This window comes from Suillus clintonianus (genome assembly GCF_016758775.1).
Source record: "Suillus clintonianus strain FC179 chromosome Unknown DEU56scaffold_41, whole genome shotgun sequence".
Lineage (NCBI taxonomy): Eukaryota > Fungi > Basidiomycota > Agaricomycetes > Boletales > Suillaceae > Suillus > Suillus clintonianus.
This window is the reverse complement of record NW_024539265.1, coordinates 121,217-136,772: the sequence shown is the minus strand read 5'-3', so window position 1 is coordinate 136,772 and position 15,556 is coordinate 121,217. Positions and strand designations below refer to the sequence as shown.

The window sequence follows — 15,556 nt, the reverse complement described above, 5'->3', positions numbered from 1 at the left end:
ATGGTATAGGTCCCTGTTAATATATATTTGGTGTCACAGGCTGGTTCATTCAGCAATCGAGAGGTTGGGCGATCCGTCAAGCTTACTAAGCTACTGCAACACTTCATTGTCGTCAAAACAGCTTGTACAGCAGTACTTGGTTGAAGCCCGTCCACCAGCAGCCATGGTTCGAATTATTATCAAAGGAGGCAAGTGTGATTCTATCCATGCTTTTGCACGTATCTTAATCGTAACTTTGTTTCCAGGTGTTTGGAAGGTACATTACAACTTCGGTTTGAACATTTCTGGAATCCCAATCTGACACACGTCATCCAGAACACGGAGGACGAAGTTCTCAAGGCTGCGATAGCCAAGTACGGGAAGAATCAATGGTGAGTTTTCATCTCATAGTCAATTGCTCCGCTCTGGTACTAAGTATTACCAGGGCCCGTATTTCGTCGTTGCTGGTCCGGAAGACACCCAAACAATGTAAAGCGCGGTGGTACGAGTGGCTAGATCCGTCTATCAAGAAGACGGAATGGTCAAAGGTGTGTGCCGCAGACCCTGTTTGGATACTAAAACCTATAATTTGCTACCCAGACCGAGGATGAAAAGTTGATGCATCTCGCGAAAATCATGCCCACGCAGTGGCGGACAATAGCTCCCGCAGTTGGTCGTACAGCTACGCAATGTCTTGAACGATATCAGAAGTTACTAGATGAGGCTGAGGCGAAAGAAAACGAGGAGTTGGGACTGACGGGACCAGAGGGAGAGTCGGCGCCGAGTGCAGACGACATCAGGCGCCTGCGGCCAGGAGAGATTGACCCTGACCCTGAAACCAAGCCTGCACGTCCCGATCCTATTGACATGGACGAAGACGGTGCGTTTCCTCCTGTTCAGGAGGCAGGCTTTTATTGATTTTGCATACAGAGAAGGAAATGTTATCCGAAGCCCGTGCTCGTCTCGCAAATACGCAGGGAAAGAAAGCTAAGCGGAAGGCTCGCGAACGTCAGCTCGAGGAAGCAAGACGACTCGCAGTCTTGCAAAAAAAGCGTGAGCTGAAGGCTGCTGGAATCATGTACGTCAATATATTTCCTTCGTTTGGCTACCTTCTTCATGTTATATGCTCCAGTATGCGACACAAAACGAAAAATAAGGGTATGGACTACAATGCTGACATTCCCTTCGAAAAGAAGCCGGCGGCGGGCTTCTACGACACGTCGGAGGAACAGGCGCGCATTACCTCTGCGCCAGTCGGCCAATCTCTCCGCCGTCTGGAAAACAAGCGTAAGCCTGATGAAGAGGAAGCTGAGCGGAGGAAGCGACAGCGTCGTGCAGCAGAGGCTAAAGGCGAGAATGACGGCCACCAAACGAAATTCATTGCCGCTCGTGATGCGCAGATACAGAAGCTGAAAGAGGCTGAGAGCATTGGTCGACGACGGAAGCTCGTGTTGCCGAATGCGCAAGTTGGGGAGGCGGAGCTAGAAGACATTGTCAAGATCGGACAGACGGGGGAAAATGCCAAGGCGTTGGTTGGTGGCGGAAGCGAGGCAACTGCTAAGCTGTTGAGTGACTACGAGGGTCTGGAGGGCGCAAGGATGGCACGAACACCTCGTACTGCACCCCAACGTGAGTCTTCTTTAATACTCGCTTCCATCGCGGCGACTGAGCTTTATCGCAGAGGATAATGTCATGTTGGAAGCACGTAATTTACGGAACATGACCATGGCTCAGACGCCTTTGTTGGGAGATGAGAATACTCCCCTTCATGTTGGGCCAGGGGGAGGAACTGGTTTCGAAAGTGCAACTCCTCGGCATCAAGTTGCCTTTACCCCAAATCCTCTCGCGACTCCTATACATGGCGGCGCAGGTGATGTTTCTGCAACGCCGCGGGATGGTGCATCATGGGGCGCAACCCCGCTGCGGACACCTATGCGCGATACCCTCAGCATCAATCCTGCTACGGGCATGCCAGTTGGCGACACACCACGCGACCTGCGGTTGCGTGCCGACTCCGCCAAGCGTGCTTTGAAGGCTGGATTCATGAGTCTTCCCAAGCCTGAAAACAACTTCGAGCTTTTGGTTCCCGAAGATGAAGATGAAGAGGCTACCACGGGCCCAATGTCAGAGGAAGATGCTGCCGAACGAGATGCACGTTTGCAGCGAATACGCGAAGAGGAGGAGAGAAAAGCTCTGGCAAGACGAACGCAGGTTGTTGCCCGTGGTCTTCCTCGTCCTGCACGGGTTGACGTGCAGCAGCTGATGGGGGACTTGAACCTTGGGGAAGAAGATGACGACATGGCCGAGGTCAGGAGACTCCTCAATGCGGAGATCGCGGATCTCCTGCTGCACGACTCGATAGCGTATCCCCTCCCCGGCACAAATATTCCTGGCGGCACACCGTCAACTTATCAAATACCGCCAGATGAGGACCTCGCTGCTGCTAAGGCTCAGGTTCATCTTGAACTTGCCTCATCAATAGGATTCCCTGATGCCAATGAAGCCCAAGTTAAGGAGGGACTGGCAACGCTGTCGGGCAGCGAAGAGATCGACGAGAGTGTGTCTTGGGCAAGTATTCGCCAACAACTTGCCTTTGATAGCGCCTCGAGAACATGGGTAGAACCTAGCAGCCTGTCCGCTGAAGCCAGAATAGCCGGTTATACCTCACTGCTCGAGGAGTGCCGTGGGGAGATGTCGAAAGAGGCCAGCAAAGCCACCAAGATCGAGAAGAAGCTCGACATCACCCTCGGTGGATATCAAGCACGTTCAAAAGCTCTTACGAAGCGCGTGGTCGAAGCTTTCGATGACCTCGTGAGAACGAAAGTGGACTACGAGAGCTTCGCTCGACTCAGCATCAACGAGGCTGCTGCGGGACCACGGAGATTGGAGGCGCTGAATGAGGAGGTGGACGTTCTATTACGGAGAGAGCGGATGCTACAGGAGCGGTATGCAGAGCTTGACCGCGAGCGTCGGGATGCAGAATCGAGGGTGGCTGCACTGGAGGAGAAAATTATGGAGGAGGCAGAAGCGCTCAATGAAGCCGCTCTTGCTGAGATGGAAGCAAGCTGATAATACATTCTCCAGTGTTTTTTATGCACCTATGTATCATTCTGTCGTTACACTAGTACAGCGGCTCATCCCATTATTCTTTTGAGAGTTGCGAATATTCAGCGTTGTTGTCTCATTTCCTTCCATAAGTACTAGTGCTGAGTTTCTTGGCATGAAGTGTCACGTCACCTGGCTTGTCACACTCTTAGTTCCCCCTATCATGATGATGAATACGACAGGATTCCATGCAAACTTTGCTCTGGGCCAACTGCAGCAACAGTCGTGCGTGTAAGAACTGCCATTATTTCTTTTTGCCTTAACCCAGGGAGTATACTGGGCCCGGTCAGGCAAGATTCTGAACCGAACCACCAGTGGCAGGCGCGCAATCGTCCAGGCTCTCTTTACTCACTCTTCTATCCTTCCTCGTTTCAGAGCAATCCGTGCTATCCATCGTCCACACTTGACGTCCCATCATCTCACACGAACTTTGGTATATTCTTCCTCAATGCAAATGCCCCCAGCTTCATCTGCGGCCACCGCTGAGTCCGCCACACGAGAGGTGACCATGGAAGTAACCGGCGCTGCCGCAGTGCTACAGCCTGGGCGAACTCTTAGGCCAAGAGCTGCGAAGACGCAGAAGATGGTGCCATCTGTTACGAAAACAGAACAAGGCGACGAACCGGATAAAAACACCCTTGAGGAAGAGGAGGAGCACAGAATGAAGACTCCTAAACCTCGTCGTGCGACTGTCCTACGGAACAATAAGAAAGCGGCGCTTAAGAGAAACACGAAAGTCACTTGCCCTGGCTCGGATGAAGATTTTACATTGCTTAAGACAAAGAGACAGTCCAAAGGAACCGGGCCTAGGAATCGAAAAGCTCCTGTAGATGGTGCAGAGTCTTTGGATGAGCAACCTCCAAAGAAGAAACGTAAGCGTGCCTCTAAAGCAGAGCCCGTATATGTCATTCCTGAGGTTGAGACAAAGGAGACCACGTTTCGTGGGCGTCTGGGTAGGTGAACTGGCTTATAAGTTTGGATCCTTTACATCCTTCTCAGGGTACGCTTGCTTGAACACCATTTTGCGCAACAGGAAGCCTGCAGACGAGGCAGTATTCTGCTCACGGACCTGTCGGTAAGCGCATGTAATTTGTTTTTTGACATTTACTTAAAATACAAATCAGCATTGATACAATCAAAAAGAACGGCATAGAGTGGGCCAAGGACCTTGGTCGACGAAATATTGAGGATATGCTCAAAATAATTCAGTGGAACGAAGAAAACGTATGCTCCGCTGTCTTAACATGCCTGTGGTCACTCATTAATCATTAATATGTTCATCCCCAGAATATACGCTTCATGAGACTGTGCATTTCATTCTTGTTGCAGACATATTAGGCGCTGAACCCTTGCCCGCAGATCATCCAACATGTTTCCATTTGCATCACACGAACTTTATGGGTATTCCCTAGACTATTGTGCCCCCGTTCTAGCCCAGGTTGGCGCCCTGGCAAACAAATATGGCCACCGACTCACGGTTCATCCGGGCCAATTCACTCAGTTGGGCTCTCCTAGGGACTCAGTGATCAAAGCCGGCATTCGCGAGCTTGAGTACCACGCGCAGATGCTCAACCTCATGGGCATTGGACCTGACGGCGTCATGATTATCCACGGGGGAGGGGTCTACGGTGACAAAGAGGCAGCGCTGGCTAGGATTCGCAAGACAGTCAAGGAGGACCTTCCTAAAGACGTCAGAGACCGCTTAGTTTTAGAAAATGATGAAGTCAGCCTTACCTTCGTTGTAGATGATGCTTCATTGACTGATTTCTTCTGTCCTCCGCAGCTTTGTTACAATGCTGCAGATCTGCTACCGATATGCGAAGAGTTGGACATCCCACTCGTCTTCGACTATCATCACGATGTGCTCTATCCATCTCCTGATCTCACTCCCTCGGATATTATTACACGTACCAACATGATTTTCGCCAGGCGCGGCATCAAGCCTAAGCAGCACTTGAGCGAACCTCGTGAAGGCGCCGTCACAGTCATGGAACGTAGAGCACATGCGGATAGATGCCAGAGGCTACCTGAGGCCCTGCCAGATGACATGGGTGCGCCTTAACACTTCTAATATTGAGCTATCAAGTTCACGTCAGCACAGATTTGATGATTGAGGCTAAAGACAAGGAGCAAGCTGTCCTTCACCTATATCGCCTATACAATCTACAGCCCGTTATTCATTGTGCGTGCGATGTGAAGTTCATGTTTTGTCATCTTATGGGTGTTTCCTAGCATCACTTCGACCCCCTGCTGACACTCACAGCAAGGAAACCAAAGGCCGCAAGTCTCGCAGGAAGACCCTCTCCGACAAGGATCCTACTGAAGGAGACCGAGCACTAGACGCCGATACTGACGCCCTTGGGACGGGTTTTAGTATAGAAGGAGATGACGAATATGACTGAGGGGTTCCTACGACTCGCGATGATCTCGGGCGAATTCTGTAAAGTGAGGTCAATGTCGATGTGTTGAACATCATCGTTCCATGTTGCAGTTGAGCGTATCACCATCCAGCGTTGACGGCGAGGCTGTCACTATCCTATCGTGCAGTGTGTTGGCATTTAGAATTGCGCATCTCTGTCAGCAGCTTGAGGAGAGTTTTGTCCATCTCTCATGCTGCGCAGTGCTCCACGTCATTGCGTTAATGTGCCAACATTTACACAAGAAGTTGCTGTTATGGAATGTACCGCCAGTCATGCACCGACCGTCTGTAAGGGCACTCCACATAATGTCCCTAGAGTCATGGACGCACTTTGATTCAAGTCACCATTGGATCCACTGGTCGGGCAACATATGGGCATATATTTTATGTCTTATCTATGTCAATCTACATATCATTTCGTCGTACATTCTGGAGCCTCATAGCCAGCAACAAGTTTCGTTATCTGTCAAACAATTGCTCGTATATGAATCGGCTTTTGTCCCGGATTGATTGCGTGTTCCGCTTCTTGGAACGCTTGAATATCTCGGTCCTTGAAGCTCTCCAATGGGTCTGCCTGTGGTTGCGCAGCTCTGGTGCTAAACACAATCGTGTTCTGAAATATAATTATAATTTATACGCAGCTGTTCAAATGACTGGTGCTCACCATATCATAACTCTGAGTACCCGTTCTTGGGGCATTGTCCCGAAGAAGCCACCGACGATTCAACCTGTATGTCATTCGTAAGTTTCGTTGTCGCGTTGATTATTTTTCCGTTCGGCAACTGACGAGGCTAACAAGGTGTTCCCTACGACTGCACGATATGTGGGTCAATATGTTTAATGAGAAATATTCTGTATCATTACCATCAGGCCACAGCAACCATACTCCAATCCACATAACTGCGTCATTTCAGTTGTGGGAGAATACGGGGGTACCAATGAACTCACAGTTCTGCTGCTTCAGGACTAGAAACTAGAAACTAGTTAGAGAAAGCTCCTTTCGGGGAAAGATATCGGTGACGAAGCCCTCACCCACGTTGCCAATGTAAAGGCCATCACACTGACAGATCATTGATAAAAACTTATATGCCCAAAACAAGTCAAATACCTGGTGATTAGACCAGTTTCTGTGAAGAGGTGACATTAGCAAGAGGCAATCATCCGATGAAGGCGCTTCCTAATATCTCACCAATTGTCCATTTAATCAATCGATCAATCATCGTGCTCGTGCTATGGCAGATTAGAAAGGAATGTCAGGCAATATTATGGATGGTCTTACCCTCTGATGTCAGAGACCCGTTGCTTCTTTAGACCCCAGGCAATACCAACGGTGGTGATCAAGTCACAGGCCGCACGTGCGATGAAAGAGACCTCAATCAGCCCCAATTGTTGTTCCCCAAAAGTGACGACGTTCGTCATAGAAATCGCCTTTGCCGTGACAACGAACGTGGAAATTTGTGCGAGCACGGAGAGCATTTGACAAAAAATGGGCAAGAAAACATTTTTAGTTAACCTCCAAAGCCGAAAAGCGTAAAATGACTGATTTTACCCGTAAGCACTAAATACTGAATATACATCTCCAAATAGCTCACCTGCACAACGAATACTGTCAAACCGCTCAACGGAACGGCTAGATCTAAAGCAAGAGGAAGCACGCTGAGTTGATATGGGTCACCATAGGTGCTAACAGTCATCGTCCACAACGTCGATATAACGCAGACAAAGTGGCCCAGCTGAATCAAGCTGTGGAATCTGTGTCAGTGTTATTCAAAGGAACCGAACCAAAGATGAAGCGCACATGACTGCAGATACCTAGCCGTATGAAGCGATCATTAAAAACAACAATGAATTGTGCTGTTGATCGACTCACAGTTGCTTTCAGGGCGATGTGATCGTTTGCGAATCTTGCAAAATACAAGTAGGTCTGGCAGGCAAGGCTGCCGAATAATGCAGCGCTCAAAAGCCCACAGACTTGGACTGGCCCGATCACCACCCTTGCATCGAAAGTGCTCATCGTGCCTATACTGAGTTTTGCAAACCTGTTATAGAAAACAGTTTGATCATTCAAGTTGTGTTCTGACTTGCGAAAGCGTTAATTAATTGGGAACGGGAGAGGCCTGGCGAAATTCGAAAGTTACGTCCACCAGGGCTGCAGAGGGTATAGAAATGCAGCTTCTCCATGGTTGATGGCCTGCGGATACATATACTGCATAGTCATGGTGTGCTACATAGATGCAAACAATTAATATAAACAAAGTTTACGTACAGCCGCACTGAATCTGATTCATCGGGTGGCTTGGATGGCAGTGCGTTGCAAGCGTGGTACCAGTTGTCTTATTTACGGCTTTGCAGGAAATCTAGAATGATTAGTTCGGGCGGCCTCAGCCGCTGGGCGTCGTCACTAGCACGAGGTGCATTATTTGTCCTACAAGGTATATCACCGTAAGGCCCGTTAAAATTGACTGTTAGTTGTTCTCGAACCAATTGTCCAGCCTGCTTGAATCACTTTTGCGATGTTACTTCGAAATCTGTGATTCGTTAGCATGATCATTCTTGCAATTGCATTTTCATATTTTCGGTGCACGTAGCGTGTGTATGATGATCAGAGAACCCTGCATCCATGTGAAAGCGGTCGACAAATTTACCCTGATTGTTAATGCTCAACAATACATTACTTTATGTAAATGCCATTCTGACATCTGTTCACTGGTCCACTGATGTGCAATGTTGTTTAGTACAGCTGCGGACCAATAGCAATTTACGAACAGTCACGACGTGATCGTTTGTTACTCGACCACCACGCACAAGGAAAAAAACCAGACCGAACTATTTCCAAAATGAAACTTAAGTGTAGCAAGGTGGAAAACCAGATAGGAGCCAGGCCTCTGTTTGGAGAAATATGAGCGCTCTCCAACTCAGATCCGAGGGTACTTACAGTGACAAGTTGACGTCCGCTACGACCATAGCCGTTGTGATTTTCTGACTGTACTCCGATGGGTGAATTAACGACCCCGTATCGTCCCGAACGTTCGGAACGACCGTCGGCATGTCTTCGATGCCATAAAGCTCGATGGCAGAGCGATAGTGCCCGTGGGGGTACGGCATATCCTTCAGTGTCCAATCTGTCATGTCAAACGTCATAAACGGTCATTCACATCAAGCATTTGCACGACTTAGGTGGGCCCGCAGCCTCAAGACGTCTGGTGGATCCGCATATTGGATCCAGAAATCGATATCGACGGACCTTAATATACACAATTCTTGCCCAACGCCAACCTATAAAATATGAAGAGCAAATCATCTCATCGTACGTTCGCAATAATCACCAACAAGTTTTGTCATCCGTTAAACACATACTCGCATAAGGACCATTGCAGGCTTGGAATCCGGACTTTGGTCCCGATTAATAGAACGTTCTGCTTCTCGGAACACTTGAACATGAACATCTCGGTTCTCGAAGTTCTCCAGTGAGCTTATTTGTGATTCCGTAGCTCCGGCTCTGAACGCAATCGTATACTGAAACAAAATAGAATTTACACGCAGTCGTTCAAGTGGTGCTCACCAAATTACCATCACAACTCTGGGCATCGCCTCTTGGGGCCCTCCAAGTCTCTCGAAGGAGCGACCGCTGATTGAGCAAACCACAGGTTCAATCTGTATGTCACATCGATAAGTTCGCCGCATTTATTCATTACCTAGTGACTAGAGCAGTTTCTGCGTAGAGTTGACATGTAGAAGGGTTGTGTCTAACTTACCAATGCGTTTATCAGTTGGGGAAACGAAGGGCTTGATGAAACCCATGGTAAGATCGAAAGTCGCGTCCACCTGGGCTGCAGAAAGCACAGAAATGCAGCTCCTCCGTGGCTGCCGTGAATACATAAATCAATGCGCTTGAGTCTCCGTCTTCGGAGGCGAACAATATAAACAAAGTTCATACACAGCCCTCGCGATTGCGATCTGGTGTTCCCGAAGATTGATGCAGAGCTATTTTCAGCTTTCTTGGCAGCACGAATCTAGAAAAATGGGTGTGCTTGACTGGCATTTGGTGCACCACTTTTCGATATCATCGGAGAGGCGCAAATTGTGCAGAATTGGTATGGCTATAATTATCGGTGCACATAACCAGAGGATTTAAGTGGCAGGGTAAAGATATTTGGGGCAATAACAAAGTTTGACCCCTTGATTATTGAAACATTATCCACAAGTCACTGGACCAGTCTTGAAGTGCTTGTACTGTCCACATAACTTGACGAACGTCTTGTATGAGGATCCAGATGGCCAAGCAGCCCGAATCCGAACTGTGTCAATGATAGAAATGATTGGGTATGGTGTTGGGTATGGTTGGCCAGCTGTGCAACACTGCAAGGAGCGGAGTCGTAATGCCAGAGATGCGCACGTGACGCTTTTCTCTGCATTTTGTAGCTACGCGGCCAATACGCGGCATCACAGATACTGTTAATACCTCTCAGTGTGACTGTGCATGTCGTGCTCTTCCTGTCTTTTCATATATTCTTAACTGTAGCATTTCGATGTCGGGGAACACATGTATTTAGCTCTGTTCTACACTCTGCATTGTTATTCGCTGATACTCGGACAATCAAACGCCATTCAATATTCAACGTTGAAAACAGGGCGAGCTCAACTTTGTACCACCGACAGCCACAGATAACTGAGATAAGAATACACCACAGCCGTTATGTCATGCTATCATGCCTTGATGAGGTTCTCAGACACAATTGTGTTGACTCTTGGATCGATGTCTCCAAGAATCTTGAGGGTCTCATGCTGTTCAGTCGGATATCAGTCTGCACAATGGCAGTCAAAAATGAGCAGGTACGCACCCACAAACGCTTCGACACCTCCCTTCCTTCCGCACTGAGAGCATAGTCGCTCTCTTCGGTAACTTCGCAACTCGACAGGTAGCGGCCATGCCGTTCCCTCTCACCTGGCTCGATTGCCGCATGGACAAGTGTCCGACTGCCCATCTCAGTCGTGCGTGCCAGTAACCCTTGGAGAATATTCATAAAAAACTTGGAGAAAGGATCGACATCTCGTGTAAGACGGGAGTGGCAAAGACCAGGATTGACCGCGGAAACTGCGACCAACGTTGGTGTGGAAAGCCGAGAAGACAGCTCACGGATGAACATCACTTCGAGGACTGCGTATGACGGTGTGGTGAGCATAATAATGCATGTACTTTATTACTTACGTTTGGATAGTTGATATCGGTTCATCATCACGCTGCAGCGGGTTCATTATTGCTGCACGAAAATACATCAATGAAACTTGCCTAGAGGTACAATACGCCTCATCGTTGATCATTTCGATGATACTAGGCCATTTCTCTGCTCCTTCTAGCCTGTTGGCTTGAAAATGAGCCACGCTAGACACAATAACTAGTCTTGAAGCATGTTCAGGAGTCCCGGTCTTGATGAGGTGAGGCAGCATCAATATGCTCAACAGAGCGGTTGACAGGTAATTCACTTGCAATCTATGAAAATTCTCGAGGCAAAATAAATGGCAATGATAGCAAGCACTCACGAAGTTTCATAGCCATCCAGAGTTTTCGTGTACTTCGTCGTCGACACGCCTGCGTTGGCGATCACAACATTTGCTGTGCAGCCCTTCGCCTCGAAATTGTTCACAAAAGAACGCACTGAGTCGAATGAGCTTAACTCAAGAGGCCAGGATTCGATATCAGTCATGCCCGACCGGGTCTCCACGTCTATACAAGTCATAAAGTCCCTTAGTAAGCTTCAGAGTGTTCACGCATACCTGCTTTTGATTGTTCGCACTTGACTTCGTCTCTGCTGGTGATCAACAGGCTCTTGGGTTTCAGCTGGGCCAAATACACGGCAGCTTCGTTTCCAAGCCCGACATTAGCACCGACCACGACCAGCGACTGATCGCTGACGTCCGTAGTGGAGATGGGGAGGTCCGTCCATTGCTCGCGAAGAAACCCGAAAGTGGTGAGCTTGCCCATTATGCCTCAGCTGTGCGATTTCAGGCTAGGGGGGCGAGTGTGAAAGCCTGAGCCGAGTGCATGATACCCTGTTATATCACTGGCAGCATACTTCGGCTCGGTTCCCAAACTCACGAAGAACAAGGTACGTACGTGCATTATCTCACTTACAACAGAGGTCAAGACCTCCAGCACGTAAGTAGTATGTTCTAAGCTCGTCCGACTTCATACCAACTTGAAGGATCACCACATCCTGTTGAACAGAGGTGTCGCTGTATAACATGTCAAATGAGGTGGAAAACACGTCTGAGTCATTGCTGCTGTTCACTGGCGTTGGCGAGCGGTAGAAGGTTGTCCCGTAGCTGAGTTGCGAGATGAAGGGCTTATCCTTTAGGAAAGCGAGCTCCACAGTCGTGGTCAAGATATTATTTTGACCGCCGCTGTTCCTAGCGGAGGGCAAGTCAGACTTGCAAGACACTGTGGGAAGTAAAAACACTGAAAATGAATGTATAGAATACTGAATGTCAACGTCCAGAACACTGACTTTCAGGGTTTTGTGTATTTTGACCGCAGTCTACGTTGTAACTAGAACATAGGCTGTGCGAGAATTCAGTACCTAGAATACTGAAAGTGACATTTTTCAGTATCGAAAACACTGAAACGGGATTGGTACACCAAGTAAAAACGCTGAAATTGTGATGTTCGCGGTACTGCAAAACAGTGTTTGAGACATTGCAAATTAAGAGTCTGCAATACTGAATATTCTCTATTCCGTTGGAACACTGCTCAGGACACTGAAAATTCACTGTGCGCAACATTCATAGTGATTGGAATAATGATACATTCACGATGCGGAGTGGGCAAGCATTACATGAGAGTGGGCAAGCATTACATGATTTGGTCCAAGAAAAAAAGAAATAATGATAGCGAGGCATTGAGGGTCCGGCATACCGAATGAGTCCAGAGTGTATCGAACGAGTCCAGAGTGTACCGAACGAGTCCAGAGTGTACCGAACGAGTCCAGAGTGTATCAAATAGCAGGTTGCCAGCAGTCCAAGGTGTATATGGCCACCACTCGCAAGACAAGTCAAGTCGAAGAAAAAAGGTCAGTACTGTCAGTGCCGGGCGCGTTTTCTTCTGACTTCCAGTTTATCCCGAACAACCACTGCCTTAGTTTTGCTCCGTGTCTCCCTGCGTGTATCAGGTCTTGCAGCAGGCGACTGGAAAAGTTTTCAAACATGCAGGCCTGAAACTACTATGCGAATACAAAAGGACTTACTGGTGGCACCGAGGAGAGAGGAGATAGCCGGTTAGAGAGCTCGAGGGCATTGGCATGGCGTGAAGGTCCAGGTTGTGGAGGCGGTGTGGTCTGAATAAATGTATGGTCAGTATATGCTTGTCAAATGAAGTGAAAGTACCTCTGTGCGCCAAGTCCGGTTGCGAAACCTCGGCGGACCATCTTGAGCTTCCTTGTGACGGATGACAATTGTGTTTGACTTGGACCGCTGAATGTTCGACCTGCAGATCTGGTCCAGTTCTTCGTCCGAGTCTAGTGCAGGATGTAGCCGAATCCCAGCCTCTCTGCTTTTCAACAGGATCGTGTGAGCCTCTGCGATACTGACATTGAGTTGATGGGCAATTGCACGAGTAGCAACATATGGAACCAGGAAAGCATGAGTGAACTTTTTGACGTCGAGCGGCCGAATAGCGTCAAGAGGAATGGTGGATGTGTGAAACATGGCTTCTAGGGCGTGCACAATGATGTGCTCGCCCTTTGAGCCGAAACTATTTGGAAGAAAGTTATCAGTAGCCAATCAATAGAAACACAGTACTTACAAGCCAGCGCTCGACAACTCCTTGATGAAAGCCGTCGTAGGTCCCTGTAAGCTTTTTACCTTTAGACTTTCAATTTCCTTCTTGACGCTATCACCATCAACACCACATGTGTCATTACACTTGGCGTCTTCTTTGCTTCTTGACCATACGAGTACTCTCCGCACGTTGTTTCACCGGTCTCGTTAGCTACTGGTATTTAATCTTGCTCGTCTCGCATCACGCACCTCAGTATTGTTCTACGCGACTTACTGAGGTGTGTAGACTTCATCTTGCTCATATCTCACATACTGATTAGCATACCAGCGTGTCTCTCCGCTAGGTACATATCAATGAATAAAGTATTGTTCTACGCGACTTACTGAGCGTGTCTCTCCGCTAGTTTGACTACTTCGTATAGGTTATGAGCCCTGAGCTCATCTAGAGCTCAGACCCACACGAACGCGAACAAACTCGCAGGACTCTACTCAGGTTCATCTAACGGCTGGACCACCACGAACCCTCACGATCGATCAACTCGTTTATCCTCCAGTATGGGTAAATATGATCACATCGTCGAATTGACGGGCGCCGACATCTATCCCAGCTGGCGAAGGTCTGTTGAGCTAGCCTTAGCTGGGGAAGGCCTCTGGAATCATTGCAGCAATGGCACCGACCCCAAAGACGTCGCTGAATTCGCCAGCACCATTCCCTCGGCAGCTACACCCGCACAACCCACTGATGCAGAACTCACCGCCATGAAAACTTGGATAAAAGAGGACGCCCAAGCCAAAGCTATCATTGGCAGACGCCTCTCCATCATCGTTCAGAACATGCTTGGCGAAAAGCTAACGGCTCGTCAACAGTGGGACGCTCTCTCCAAGCGCTTCGGTCGACTCGACGTAACATCTCAATTCGAACTTCGCGATCAACTGTTCTCAGAACGACTCAAGGACGCTGAAGACGCCTCGCGTTACATCAGTGTTTTCGAGAATGGTCGACGAAGATTCGCCGAAATGGGAATTGCATTCACCGACTCCGAAGCAGTCTGGATGTTACTACATGGACTACCAGAAACCCCACAATGGGTCGTATTCCGCAGCCTCACGCTCGGACTCTACAAAGTCCCTACTTCCACTACATCCACATCCACTGCTCCTCCTCCAGTCGCATTCGAAGACGTTGCAGCAGCATTCTCGGAAGAAGCCAACAGGCAACGAGGCCAGCAGAAACTCGCTCGGCCTGGATCCGAGTATGCCAACGCTGTTGCCACCCACTCGCTCGAACGAAAAGTGAACCCCGCGAATGGGATACGGATTCACAAGCACAACCCCAAGGGGGTGAGCTGTGATAATCCTGCCTGCAACGGACTCCCTCGATCTCTTACGCACGATCGAGAGCATTGTATGCAACCGGGAGGAGGTATGGAGGGTAAAGCCCCATGGGGGCAAGCGCGAGGTGATCGAGGAGGTAGAAGGAAGGACACGTCTGCAGCTGCAACGGAAACCAAGCCCGTCGCCAATGCCAACACCTCCACACCCTCCTCAGTTCCGCCTGAGACGACAGCCCTCTCACTCGCACCCACACACAGCCGTGACTGGTCTTGTGCTCTAATCGAGGAGCTCGACTCCAACAGTACTCCTTCAAGCGATGATATGGCTTGCATAGCGAATCAAGCGCTGTCCACAATCCTCGACTCAGGTACAACATCCACCCTTATCACACGCAGAGAGCTCTTCTGGACCTTCAGCGCCAGCACGAACGTAACCGTGAAAACGGCTAATCACGGCTCATTGCAAACTTCGGGCAGGGGTGATTGTGTAGCCGACCTCGTTGTAGAGGGCCGTACTCAGCGCATTCGGTTGAAAGACTGCCTGCATGCACCTGGCGCACTAATCAATCTCATGTCGGTAGGCCGGATGTTGAGTAAAGGCTGGGAGTGCAATTTTAAGCCCTCCCCACCTCGTTGCCAGCTCATCTTTCGCAACAGCACGCTCGGTGATGTTCCTTTGCAAGGAAACCTTGTTTTCCTCGATCTTCGGTTCATTCCACCGCAGAAGCCCTCACCCCATCTCGAATTGACGGCATTCGCTAAAGTACCCTTATCTTGGGATCTCTGGCACGCAAGGTTAGGTCACCCGGGCGGGGATGCAGTTAAGCGACTTCCCCATTTTGCAACAGGCACCAAAGTCGATACAACACACCCGCTTCGCACGTGTGAACCTTGTATTATGGGAAAACACCCACGCAAGCCTTACCCTGCATCCAGCACGCCTCGC

At 49.0% G+C, this 15,556-nt stretch overlaps 6 protein-coding genes across 6 annotated transcripts; 2 read left to right on the top strand and 4 right to left on the bottom strand.

Moving 5' to 3' along the window:
• Positions 1-98: 98 nt before the first annotated feature.
• DEU56DRAFT_807105 (pre-mRNA splicing factor component-domain-containing protein) lies at positions 99-3,156 on the top strand. The gene is made up of 8 exons (XM_041353375.1): positions 99-188; positions 246-256; positions 316-371; positions 425-527; positions 580-859; positions 910-1,057; positions 1,112-1,608; positions 1,661-3,156. The coding sequence occupies exons 1-8, from the start codon at positions 164-166 to the stop codon at positions 3,046-3,048; spliced, it is 2,508 nt and encodes an 835-aa protein (XP_041207852.1). The 5' UTR covers positions 99-163; the 3' UTR covers positions 3,049-3,156.
• Positions 3,157-3,241: 85 nt separating this feature from the next.
• Positions 3,242-5,880, top strand: DEU56DRAFT_858254 (UV-endonuclease UvdE-domain-containing protein). Its single transcript, XM_041355292.1, has 8 exons — positions 3,242-4,037; positions 4,084-4,159; positions 4,209-4,308; positions 4,372-4,391; positions 4,444-4,807; positions 4,868-5,135; positions 5,186-5,266; positions 5,317-5,880. The coding sequence occupies exons 1-8, from the start codon at positions 3,533-3,535 to the stop codon at positions 5,484-5,486; spliced, it is 1,584 nt and encodes a 527-aa protein (XP_041207851.1). The 5' UTR covers positions 3,242-3,532; the 3' UTR covers positions 5,487-5,880.
• DEU56DRAFT_807089 (uncharacterized protein) lies at positions 5,861-7,832 on the bottom strand. Its single transcript, XM_041353374.1, has 12 exons — positions 7,374-7,832; positions 7,302-7,315; positions 7,096-7,246; positions 6,783-7,042; positions 6,693-6,733; positions 6,612-6,630; positions 6,536-6,563; positions 6,452-6,476; positions 6,368-6,403; positions 6,291-6,315; positions 6,168-6,231; positions 5,861-6,116 (listed from the first exon to the last, which is right to left on the bottom strand). The coding sequence occupies exons 1-12, from the start codon at positions 7,515-7,517 to the stop codon at positions 5,970-5,972; spliced, it is 954 nt and encodes a 317-aa protein (XP_041207850.1). The 5' UTR covers positions 7,518-7,832; the 3' UTR covers positions 5,861-5,969.
• A 316-nt stretch (positions 7,833-8,148) lies between these two features.
• Positions 8,149-9,304, bottom strand: DEU56DRAFT_901761 (uncharacterized protein; the record flags this gene model as incomplete). Its single annotated transcript, XM_041356564.1, has 7 exons — positions 8,149-8,388; positions 8,439-8,625; positions 8,677-8,779; positions 8,861-9,019; positions 9,074-9,131; positions 9,199-9,217; positions 9,259-9,304. 7 exons carry the CDS (start codon positions 9,302-9,304, stop codon positions 8,262-8,264), a joined length of 699 nt encoding a protein of 232 aa, XP_041207849.1. The 3' UTR covers positions 8,149-8,261.
• A 906-nt stretch (positions 9,305-10,210) lies between these two features.
• Positions 10,211-11,486, bottom strand: DEU56DRAFT_913288 (short-chain dehydrogenase; the record flags this gene model as incomplete). Its single annotated transcript, XM_041357503.1, has 6 exons — positions 10,211-10,288; positions 10,345-10,661; positions 10,713-10,744; positions 10,809-10,994; positions 11,045-11,228; positions 11,279-11,486. 6 exons carry the CDS (start codon positions 11,484-11,486, stop codon positions 10,211-10,213), a joined length of 1,005 nt encoding a protein of 334 aa, XP_041207848.1.
• A 1,436-nt stretch (positions 11,487-12,922) lies between these two features.
• DEU56DRAFT_702868 (uncharacterized protein) lies at positions 12,923-13,267 on the bottom strand (the record flags this gene model as incomplete). Its single annotated transcript, XM_041347338.1, has 1 exon — positions 12,923-13,267. A coding segment is annotated over one exon (345 nt), but the record flags the coding sequence as incomplete, so codon positions are not given.
• Positions 13,268-15,556: the final 2,289 nt, after the last annotated feature.

Excerpts from the sequence above, each read along its gene's own strand:
- DEU56DRAFT_807089 (XM_041353374.1), bottom strand. The coding sequence starts at position 7,517 with ATGAGCACTTTCGATGCAAGGGTGGTGATCGGGCCAGTCCAAGTCTGT. Across the intron at positions 6,734-6,782 it reads CGGGTCTCTGACATCAGAGG|CACGAGCACGATGATTGATC; the intron begins GTAAGACCATCC and ends AATCTGCCATAG. Across the intron at positions 6,404-6,451 it reads AGTCCTGAAGCAGCAGAACT|TTATGTGGATTGGAGTATGG; the intron begins GTGAGTTCATTG and ends GAAATGACGCAG.
- DEU56DRAFT_858254 (XM_041355292.1), top strand. The coding sequence starts at position 3,533 with ATGCAAATGCCCCCAGCTTCATCTGCGGCCACCGCTGAGTCCGCCACA. Across the intron at positions 4,808-4,867 it reads TAGTTTTAGAAAATGATGAA|CTTTGTTACAATGCTGCAGA; the intron begins GTCAGCCTTACC and ends TGTCCTCCGCAG. Across the intron at positions 5,267-5,316 it reads TCTACAGCCCGTTATTCATT|CATCACTTCGACCCCCTGCT; the intron begins GTGCGTGCGATG and ends GGTGTTTCCTAG.
- DEU56DRAFT_807105 (XM_041353375.1), top strand. The coding sequence starts at position 164 with ATGGTTCGAATTATTATCAAAGGAG. Across the intron at positions 528-579 it reads AGAAGACGGAATGGTCAAAG|ACCGAGGATGAAAAGTTGAT; the intron begins GTGTGTGCCGCA and ends TTTGCTACCCAG. Across the intron at positions 860-909 it reads TATTGACATGGACGAAGACG|AGAAGGAAATGTTATCCGAA; the intron begins GTGCGTTTCCTC and ends TTTTGCATACAG.